Genomic DNA, 12081 nt, shown 5'->3' on the forward strand with positions numbered 1-12081 from the left:
CAGTCACCCATGCCCTCATCACCAGCAAACTGGACTACGGCAATGCACTCTGTGTCGGCATCACCAAGAAACTTTAATCCAAACTACAAAGAGTCCAGAATGCAGCAGCCAGACTCAGCCTGGACATCCCCAACACAGCTGCAACTCCTACCACCTCAGAGACCTACACTGGCTCCCAGTCAACAAGCACATCAGATACAAACTCCTGATCCACACCTTCAAGACACTGTGCATCTTAGGACTGGCATACCACAACCATCACCTCACCTTCTACATACTCAACAGACGTCACCGTTCCTCCCAGCTCCCCCCTGCAGCCGTCCTTAAGATCCGAAAAGCACAGGAGGAGAAAGCTCCTTCTCCTACCTAGCAGCCTGGACATGGAACACACTACCTTTCAAGCTCAGGCAGACCACATCACTGAAGCAGTTCAAGAAGGACCTCAAGACCTGGCTCTTCGACTGAGCAGCACGCCTACATACGGCGCCTTGAGACCCTATGGGTGATTACTCATGCTCTACAAATCCGTGATTGACTGATTGACCTAGATTCTGTACCATGGATTTCTAAGTGACTGGGGTGATCAAGCTTTAGCCCCATCCTCCATGCTAGCTCTTCAAAACTGACTTGCTGATCCTTTGACAGCCAAACACGTACTATGAACTCACTATCTCTCACTCTAACTCTTTCATTAACTCTCCTTCGATGTACACCTCTTATCCCAACCAAAAACAGCTATCATACCAAATGCATTCCAGATTATTCCTCATTCAGTTAAATCCCTCTGAACATAATCCTGCACTTACATAAAAGGTGGCACTTTGTGATTATTGTAACTATGAAGAGAATACTCACCTTCAGTATGCCTAGCCTTTGATAGGCATCTGGCTCCAACCATGTATTAAAGAGTATGTTAACTTTGAGAAGCCCACAAGAGCTCAAAGAATTAAAATGGCATTGTTATAAGAGATTTGAAAAAATATATATATTATATCTTAGAAAAAGAGTCAGAAAATACTTGTCTGTGGGTAGAAACCCAGTTACAAAAACAGAGGAAAAGGGACTTTATATCTAGGAACAAACCAGTAAAAATTAAAACTAAAGAGAGATTAGACTAGAATATTGCGTAAACTGCAGTTCTCTTTAGTCAGTAAGTGTTTTGCGCATTTCACTGAAATTGCATACCAATGTTTACAAAAATTTCAAATTTCACAGATTTGTTTTAATGGTAACTCCTTTGAAAATTGAATGCGATTTTGTAGTTTGCTTGAACTAGTCTTTAACCAGTCTCTTACAGAAAAGCAATGCATGACACTGTGTGAAACGTCACATCTGCGAATTTGTGGAATTTTACACATCTGCACATTGTTCTCACATCACATCTGCGAATTTGTGGAATTTCGCACATGTGCATATTTTCCCACATTTGTAACTCAGAGGCCACCCAAATTTGATTGCCATACAAATTAACTTAATTTGTGCATGTTAGCTGAAGATGTGTTTCATGTTTCTCTCCTGGGAGACATTAAATTCCACTGGCCTCTTTCTTTGCTCTAATGTGTGGTTTATTTGTTTTGATGTATTACTTTTTCCCCCTCATACTAGAGTTGACTAATGGTGATTATCTCCAGTTAAGGCTGGAGCAGCCCAGAATTAGAAAGTATGCAGCATAAAGTGGCTAGTGGTTTATTCTTCTCTGGATGCCATTCCTTCATCACAAGTGGTCTGGGAGTGGAGTAGCATTTTAATCATCCGAAATCAGTACTTCCTTTGTGGAAAAAAGTTCAGACAAATTTTTATTAGGAGCCCACCGCTGGCACTGTATTATATAGAAGAAGTTGCTAAATACCATGACTGCATAGCTTTGATTCCACCTCATTCTTATTTCTTCCACCACCCTCCATTCCCTGTCTCTACTCTTACACTTTCAGAGTCTATGTCAACCTTGCATTTTCCCTTTATCACTGTTTGCCAATCTTTCCAGTCATTTTTCTTTCTCCCTTTTCTACCTTTCTTTTTTGCTCTGAGTCATAGTCTCATGAAGAAAAATTAATCATGATCCCCCAAAGGTTGAATGCTGTTGCATATCACTTGCAACAACCAGCAGAAACTGATCACTGGCCAGCACGTACGCCATCAGCACCCTGGCTTTTGCGCTGTGCTGTGAAAGACGGTACAGGAATAGGATAAGAGTTTTATGCTTCCACCCTTATAAATCCCTCATAAGGAGTATATGTGTGGGTCTGTGTGTATGTGTAACTAACAAGAAGCAGATTTGAGGAATAAAGGGAAGAAAATGTAATTCTTTGATAGGCCTACCCCTTTACTGATATTTTGTCACATCAGGCTTGGAGAGGAGTCCTTAAAGCTTCCCTGTAGGAAACCTTTTGCCTACATTTTCTGTTACCAAAGACATTCATCTCACTGCATGGATGCCAACGCAGAACAGAAAACACAGACCTGCCAGCTATTAGAGTTTAGCACAGCACAGATCACACATTGTTTTTGACATTGAATCGAAAATGCACTTGACATGGAACAGCAGGGATGTGACAAAGATGCAGCTTATAATAAACCTGAAGATTCTCTAAGTAAAGCAGGACTGCATTGTAGATATTGAAAGAGAAAGTATGACCGTGTATTGGAGAACGGAAGAAAGTTATACTGCATCCCTGCCATGCAGAGGGTACTGTTTAATCTCCCCTCTGATGCATAAGTCCTATTATGGCCTAGAAAAACACTGCCCCAGATATAAATGTGTCAGATATGAGACTGCTCATCTATTGAACCCAGGCTGTCATGGAAATCCACAGGTACAAATTAGAAAATGTGGTTGGCCAGTCAATATGATTACTTCACCCCAATCTTTGGCAAGGCCTCCCACTGGATACTCAAAGCCTGTCCCACTACTACACCTTTAGAAAGCATTATGTTCTTGTTCTGTTAATTCTGTTTCTCTGTTAAATGGTCCTTCTTGATGACCTCTAAATAAATCCTCCAAAACCAAGATGCTCTTAAGATATGAGCTTTAGAGTTAAATAAACCATAACTCGGTTATTATTATTATTATTATTATTATTATTATTATTATTACATCTGAGGAACTAAGAAAGCCTATTTCGATAAGCAGTTAGCCCACTATGGAATACTGTGCTGAGTATGATATCGACTTTGTTAATTAAAACTTGTATAGATACAATCAACCATAACAGTGTATTGCAGAGACTTTTGATAAGCAAGGGAATTAATTTCCAAGCGTTTCCGTTCTACATAGGCGCTGTATTCAGTTTCGCGTGGAGCTATATGGTCATTAGGGTAAGCATGTAAGTTTTAGTGGGTCGTTATGCCTTTTTTTACATAATAGATGAGACTGGAGACCGAACGAAATTGCTTACGTAGTTTCTTGTTTGGTAGACAGGCTCATTGCCTGGGAACTAGTGTGTTTTTTTTAAGCGAGTGAAGATAGAATGAGTGTGGGACGCCTCAACATCCAGTTTATTATATATTAGTGCTCTGTTACGCATGTTTTTTGTGATTGAAGCACTCACAGTTTGTTTCTGTCTTAATCTAGTCAAACGGAAAGGCTTTGAGTTTAATCTGTCATTCCACCAAGGATATGGAATATACAAAATATCCCAAGAAAACCATGCGGCTGGGGAAAAATCCATCTCATACCACAACTTGGTGAACCGAGACTGTGATCTTGCAAAGGATTCGGTGAACGAGAGGGGGTTCTTTTTCGATTCTGCGGCGCTGAGTTTCAGCACCGAGCCTGGGTTGGACAGCTCCCTGCGCAAGGATTTGTGCAAATTACCAAACAGAGAGGACGCGGAGTGTAAACAGTTCGAGTCAAAAGCCGTAGGACAGGGGCTAACTGACAAGGTCGGAGGAGTGAAAAGAGAAGAGACAAGAAACTTCGAGAAACCCTCCTTTTTTGAAGGGCAGGATAGGAGGCTATCTCATGAAGAGGGACACAAACCGGAACTCTCGGAATGGGAGTGGTGCAGAAGCAAATCCGAAAGAACACCCCGCCAGGTAAACCTTATTCAAAATTTCTCATTCATCGCAATGAATATGAGTAATACTGCACATATAAAGGCCTGATCATTTTTTACTGCAGCGTCAAAGTTTTGGAAGAATTTGACCGTATATTAATAAACTAGTAAATTGTTTGTATAGAGCTTTCTGTCGCACTCCTACTATTTTTTTTAGCGCCGCAAAAAGTTTTACAGGCATTGCTGCTGAATGTCCATTATGTAATAAAACTCGAGTATCCATGCCCGACTTCAAAAATGTTTGCATATCTATAACTCAGTTGAACATTTGAAGCAATTTAAGAAGGTAAAATGAAGGCATCCTGATGTATGGGATTTAATTGGTGGAATTTTATGTTCATCGAGTGTGGTTACATACGTACAAATCTATCAATATTACAGAATTGCCATATTCACAATTTTAGGGCAAGAGATGGGGTTTTGAGTGTTTCTGAGGGAGGAGAGATGGCCAAGCAAGAGGAAATAAATATCCAGAAACTTTTGTGCTTGGGCTACTCATGAACATTTTACAGACAGTTTTACACCCCGAAAAGACACACGGGTTTACTCCTAGAAATGGCAAAAGTAAGTACCTATTCACGTAGGCAAATGGGAGGGAACAGCACCATGCCAAGTTGGCCATTATTTACAAAAGTCGAATTTCCTACCTGGTAGAAATTACGCATGTGCAGATTTTACACAGTGGACTACTGGTAATCGGTGGCTGTCTTAGGTTTTTCAGGACAATGCCTCTATTTTTTGAGAACCCCATAACAGTTATATATCTACATCAAGCATAGAAGTAAGCTTAAAAGTGCAGATGTTTTACTTTTATAACATGGGCTTTTGTGAATCAGACTCTTTTCACTCAAATGTGTCTATCGTTGTGGCAAAATATGCCCTGCTATATTACCTGTGTGTCAACGCTGGCCTATGCATTTTTAGGTTTGGTTACAAACAACTTTAACTGTATGCCAAAGCTGAAGAATACAACAAAACAATACAGAGAGGGGTCACCCCAACCAGCGATTGGTATCTTTATGTCAGCCTTCTCCTGTTTTTGAAGTGTCTTTCACATTTTGAAGAAGCCAACATGAGTTTTGTGTAGGTTTACATTTTACTGTGGTGCGTGAAAAAGTAGTTCCTATGTGTGGCAGACTGCTGACTCCCAAGTACTTCAGTCTCAGTAGCAGGAGGGCATGGAGAGACAGACGTCTACAATCTATGCTGCTCGCTGGGTGTCTCTTCTGCCCATTGCCTGTTGCTGGGAAATCAGAAACAGGCATAGAGAGCTGTTTCACTGTAATCTTAATCCATGTATGTTGTTTTTACTGTGATGAATGATTTTAACTGTAGATATTGTGCACACTTTGGGCCTGATTTTAACCTTGGCGGACGGCGGAGGCCGTCCGCCAAGGTTCCGCCGCCAAATGACCGCACCGCGGTCACAAGACCGCAGCGGCCATTCTAACATTTCCTCTGGGCCGGCGGGCGCTCTCCAAAAGAGCGCCCGCCGGCCCAGAGGAAATGCCCCTGCAACGAGGACGCCGGCTCAGAATTGAGCCGGCGTAGTTGCAGGGGTGCGACGGGTGCAGTTTGCACCCGTCGCGTATTTCAGTGTCTGCATGGCAGACACTGAAATACTTTGCGGGGCCCTCTTACGGGGGCCCCTGCAGTGCCCATGCCATGGGCATGGGCACTGCAGGGGCCCCCAGGGGCCCCGCGGCACCCCCTACCGCCATCCTGTTCCTGGTGGGAGACCTGCCAGGAACAGGATGGCGGTAGGGGGTGTCAGAATCCCCATGGCTGCGGAGCGCGCTCCGCAGCCATGGAGGATTCCCCCGAGCAGCGGAAAGTCGGCGGGAGACCGCCGACTTTCCGCTTCTGACCGCGGCTGAACCGCCGCGGTCAGAATGCTCGTGGGAGCACCGCCAGCCTGTTGGCGGTGCTCCCGTGGTCGGTGGCCCTGGCGGCCACCGGCCGCCAGGGTCAGAATGACCCCCTTTGTTTCTTATACTCCAGAGTCATTATTCCACAAGTTTGTGTGGAAGCACTGGAAATGGGAAAGTCCTCTATATTGAACTTTCTCTTGTGCATGGTATAGGCCTCATGTAATACACAAAAAAAAATTCTAAGGAATGCGTTGGATTCCTGTGAAGGCACTGAAACGATGTGGTGTAACCTGATGGTGTACAATTATTATATGTATAATTTCATACTTCAACTTTTTTTAGATTGGCTCACTTACTGTCCTATCTTTTTATGTGCGGAGACTTCACAGTTGTAAAGAAACTGTTAGTAAAATGCCCTTGTGAATAGCAAACAGTTGTAAAAATACTCAAAAGTGTAAGGTTACCTTTGTGAATCAGGCTGAGAGTGTTAGGAGTCAGACAACTCTGTCGGAGAATTTTTAATCTGCCGGGATTTTATAGGAGAAGACACAGTCTGGTTCCCCAAGACAAATAACCCACACAGTGATTGACATTTTACGATTGGCTATTTATCACACGAAATTCATCTACCAAGCATACATATCTGAAAAATTATAATCACCATGAGATCTGAGCAGTCATAAAGCCAGAGCCAACATTAGGGAAGCCCCAAATGTATTTCATTACACATCTCTGCTCTGTTAGTCGAAAGCATACTTAATATTTGAATAGGCACACCCAGTCATGTACCTACCCAGCTGCATTTTCTGAATAAATTATAGCATATCTGGTCATGTTAGTTTCCCCACATAAATTATGTCTCTGTTGGGCCTGCAACTGGAATATCAACATTCAGTATGTTCCCTCAGTAACTGGTATATGTGAGCTGTCACTTCCCATTTCTACCATTTCTAGCATCTCTTTATACCGTGATTATACACAGTGATTTTCTATGAAGAGAAGGGGGAGGCCACTCCTTTTTGGCTCATTGTTGGGACAAAAAGGTTCCACGCATGGTAATGGGTGTGCAGCTGTGACCTGAGTGCCAAAGCTGTACTGATGTCTGGATCCTCTAATGTTGACTTTCGTTGTTATAGGTAAACACAGATAATGTGTGTGCCATGACACTGGCCCTTCTCACTTTCTGTGACCTCTCTCTGAATCAAACATCACTCTTTGAAGTGTACTTGTGGAGCCTGATTCTCCCTCTCTCCAGTGTGCCCCACCCAGCTTATAGGGATGAAGCAATTCACAAATCAATCTTGGGTGGGGGGGGGGGTCCTCTACTTTCTCATGCTTCACCATGCAGACCTGGGTCTCCCAAAATGGATTCCAGAGTCATCCATGTAATGTACCATTCACAGGCACTTTTACATCCAGAACATGTATTCAGTATTGACACACTGCACTCTTTCTTCATATATTGTACAAATCACAGACACGCAAACCCAGCATATACATATATCACACATTCACTGCATAGCTCTACATCTTTCATGAATTGTACCACCCATAGGAACACGTACACCCAGCACATGCATATAACATATATGAACTGTACAGGACTACACTAGGTTTGTATTGTACCATTTACAGGCACACATCCATCCAGAACATGTAACCCACACATGCACTGCACAGCACTACACACCAAACCAATGTAGGCCAAGGGTGAATTATGCATACAGCATCAGAACTTGTGAGCCTGTAGGTCTCACTCCAGTGACACAGGTGAAAAGGACATGTTCACTCCTACTGATCACTCTAGGGTACACAGTCACCACTTCACTCCTGCTGCTTAACTCCTGGTAAAGGCTGTATCCTTTTAACACTATGAGGGTAGTGCTTTGGGTTCCCAACCCAGTGTATCAAGACTGCAATCCAATGTCACTGCGGCCCGCGCATGATGATGAGAGAGCCATAGCCCTTGTGAGATGGTGAGCCTCTGACCCTATATGCCAGGAAATGCTGTCATAAGGAAATCAAATGTGCCAATTGGATCAGGTCCCTATGCAGTGGAGAGACAGTGACCCCTTGTGCCAGAGGGAGACACCGGTACTGTTGCGTAGGCTCTCATTATTCTAATGATACTACTGGATTTTGAGTGGCAGAATCACCTGCGGTGAGGGAGACTGAGTCTGACCCACTACAGGTGACACCTGTCGCACCAATCCGGGTTCTGCTCTGGCTAATTAGCAGTACCTCACCTCTACCCTAGGGCAGGGGTGTTGGTGCAGCCGAGCGCATGACATAACTGGTTTCTCAGGGAAGCCGTGGTCACTCAGGTCTCATCCAGTTCTCTCAGTTACATTAGTCTCATATACATAATGACAAAAAGAGGGAGTATATTTTTCAATAATGCTTTAATAAAGCAACTGCATCTTAGATAGCAAAGCATGGACTGCATTAACCAGGACGATACAGCATGACAAGATTAGGATTGTGACAAGGAGAGTGAAACATAAAAATAATGCTACCATATTGTCACTGGAGTCAACAGACTAATTCCTACCTCAGCTATAATAGAGCACAGCATGTTAAGCTCCAATTCTGCCCTTCAGGTTCACCTGGGAAGACGTCATCCCCCATACCTGAGCAAAAACCTGAAGTCTGAAAAGACAGCTGTAGTGAAGAATTCAGCAATCAGCATACATTTGTGGTTCTCTGGCTGGAATCTCCCGCTAACGTGTAAGGGACAGGGAAGTGTTTTTATAATAAAACAGCTGATGTTCTTAGAAAATGTCCCTACATAATGATGTGTATTTTCTATGAATGTCAGAGACTAAACTTATACCACGTTCACCGGCAACCTATCTTACTGTAGCTTTGGAAGACGCACAGAGTGAGCAAGAATGTCTTGTTTGAGAACAGAGTGCTGGCCTAGGCAAAAACCGTCAGATGGAGAGAAAATAAAACAAGACCGTAAAAGTGGCTACTGTAACAATAATAAAGCAAAGCCGAATAAAATATATCTAGGTTAAAGTGCACAGCCACAGGCCTAATATGTTAAAATAACGTGCATGAACCTATAACTAAAATGGCCACACAACACTACCAAGCAATAAATGTGACCTGGTCAGACGAGAAAGGCAGCCATGGGGACCCTTAAACTCCTGCATCATGACTGAGGACCAGTGTTGGGAACTTCCCACTACTCACCCCCACTCTCCATGGGGAGGACCAAAGAATGTACCAAGCTTGGAGGAGCCACAAAAAACCTCTAGTCTCTGTGGCAATACAACTGGGCTGTGTGCAGAGAAATTATGAGAGACAACACCTGTAACTCATACCACCACAAAGGGGTATGCTCAGACTCTGGTCTCCCTGATGCTGCAGATGTGAGTAATACTGATTTCCGGCCATTTGATGCCAAGACAACTTCCTTGCCAGATATCAATTTAGTGCAGAGCACTTTTGACTTTAAATACAGAGTCGGAGTGGAACTCCTTAGACTTGGTCTACAACTGGGGCTTCACCTGAATGTCACCTATATTGAATGGAGAATAACCACTTCATGAGAGCAAGGAGGGAGTAGGACTCAGGAAACTGCCTAAAGAAATACTAGAGCTCTTATCTCACAGGACTATGGAAGTTGTCTGTGAACTTTTTATTTCCCTTTTTGTTAGTAGCGGTAAAATAAAATACTTATTTTTTTCATAAAAGCAAGTATTATATCTGGGCAATCATTTACTGCTACTGCTGAGTGTATTTTGAGTTGTGAACCTGTGTTCACCCCCTGCCTCTACCACCCCTCGAGACATTTGGACTACTTGACCCACATTATTACTGGGAGACAAGTGCTGAAGGGGTACGTGGCTCATTTGTTCGAGATCCATTGTAGGTTGTGGCCTGTGATGTCAGGAATAAAAGGTTTCAGCCCCCAAGCATAGGTCAAGTAACTCCTGCTTGCCCCGTGGGCCCTGAAATGGGTTCTGACACTCATTCTCCAAACTAAAATGCACCTTTACAGATCTGTAGAGAAGTCAAACAAATGTAGCAGCCTCTGCTTCCTTCCAAGCTAGATCCACCCAAGACAAGATGGCTTTGTAGCTGTACACAATTCAGAGACCAGAGAGGTGGACATTTTCATTCTCTACTTTGTTTCCATGAGCAATGTAAAAAAGGAGTTTTGTGTATCTGTTTTTTAAAACTTTTCATACAATCAGAGATTTATCGAGCGAGGTACAGTGTTTAACATGATCATTAATCATTAAATCGGGAAAACAGAAAAGAAGAAAAAGTACTCATATACAATAAACCCAGTGAATATGGCTGGGTACGAAAGCACAGACAACAGGAAGAAATGCAAAAGGAAGTCCCTAAAACGTGTGGATAGTCATGACCATACTTTAAGCCTAACAGCTGGCCCCTCATAGGACCCCAACTCTTTCTAAGCCCTGCTCATCATTCGTCATTGTCGATGATGAGGCTCTTGAGAAGGCCAGTGTTGATAAATTCATGCCAACACAGCATAGGACTGAGAGCCTGAGCTAGTAGCCAGTGAAAAGCCAAAATCTGTTGAGCCAATATGATAGCAAAAAAGTAAACCCCATGCAAATATCCAGGGATATGAGGTGAGTGTCCCAAAACAATTAATTTAGGATTCCAACTCAAAGTAGTTGGGAAGAACCGATCAAGCTTTGCGAAGAGTGACTGCCAATAATAGGAGATGATGAGGCACTCAGCAAAAATATGAACTGAGTCAGCCCAATCTTCAGCACAATGAAAACACTTAGAATCTTGCCTAAGATTCATAGTATACAAACGATATGGCGTATAATAAAAAACATTAATACATTTAAACTGGTGGGTTTAACATTCAAGGCTTAATGTGAATAAAACATTTGTGCTCTTTATGTCGTCAGCCGTAATTTCAACCCCGGATGCCGACTCCACTTATCAGCCAGATGTTGATAAAGATCAGGCCATCAGCAAACTTAGGCCCCTAGAATCATTTTGTAGGCCAAATAATGCCTTTCTTTGATGGACCACATCGCAGATATCCGATGAAAGCGTTCCAAGAACAATTGAGGTCATCCATCCTTAGACTCGTGAGGAAATGCTGGAGCTGAAGATAATGAAAAAAAACACGAGAGAGGGAAAATCTTTGAGTTATGGTCTTGAAAGAAAGAAAACTATCTTCATCATAGAAATGGCCTAATGTGAGAAGATGGGATGTCTGCCAACAATCTTTGAAACTCTCATGTACTTGACACGGAAAATGAGGGCCATAACCAAGATAGGTGTAAGTATTATAGGAGGCAATACCCAAAGATCACATCTTTAAGTAAGCCCATATGCAATAGAAAACCCACAAGGTCTTAAACCAAGTTTTGTTGAAATACACTGTGTAGATAATTCCACAATGCAAGATGTTATCCACCCCCCCCCAGGAAAGATATTCTGGAAAAAATTGGCCTAAACCCCATTGTTCCTGGCCCAAAACCATATGTGAGAAGAGCCATAAATGCATCAAAGTAATATACATGTAAGTTTGGTATTGAAAATCGTGCCTCCTACCAAGGCCTCTGAAACAATTGTATACGAGCTCCAGGCTTTTTGTACCACCAAAGACATTTTTGCCACAAGGCCTCAACCTGTGAGAAAAAGGTTTTAGGCAGATAAAGGGGTATACAATGGAAGAGTTATAAATACTGTGGCAAGATGATCATTTTGCTAAGGTGACATCTTCCAATTAACCCAATGTGAAGACGATTCCACTTAATAAATCTCTTGATCATTTTTGTGAATAGTTGACCAAAATTAAATTCTATTACCTCATCCATCTTCAGAGAGATTTCTACCCCTAAGTACATCGCAGACTTGACCCAACTTGAATCATGCACAGAAGAAGCTATGTTTGCCAAGACCAGAGTTTTATTGAGGTTGAGCTTTTACCTGGAGATAGCTCAGAATTCCCTTGCTATCAATTCAACAGCTGATAAAGCAGCCACAGGGGCAGAAGTCAGAACCATTAGGTCATCAGCATAAGCTAACACCTTAAGTTGTAATTGATGGATCTGTAGAGAAAGAATGTCAGTATACCTTTTGATAGCTTGGAAATAGGGTTCAATATGAAGCTCAAAACATTGGGGTGACAATGGGCACCCTTGGTG

At 42.7% G+C, this 12081-nt stretch overlaps 1 protein-coding gene across 1 annotated transcript in view; it reads left to right on the forward strand.

The window, feature by feature from the left end:
• The window catches only part of GPR149 (G protein-coupled receptor 149), a 517693-nt gene that overhangs the window by 13874 nt on the left and 491738 nt on the right, over positions 1–12081 (forward strand). Inside the window, exon 3 of the mRNA XM_069213318.1 lies at positions 3572–4035. Within this exon, the coding sequence (XP_069069419.1) occupies positions 3572–4035 (464 nt within the window). The remainder of the gene's footprint in view (positions 1–3571; positions 4036–12081) is intronic.

This window comes from Pleurodeles waltl, chromosome 11 (assembly GCF_031143425.1).
Source record: "Pleurodeles waltl isolate 20211129_DDA chromosome 11, aPleWal1.hap1.20221129, whole genome shotgun sequence".
In the NCBI taxonomy this organism is placed as follows: Eukaryota; Metazoa; Chordata; class Amphibia; order Caudata; family Salamandridae; genus Pleurodeles; species Pleurodeles waltl.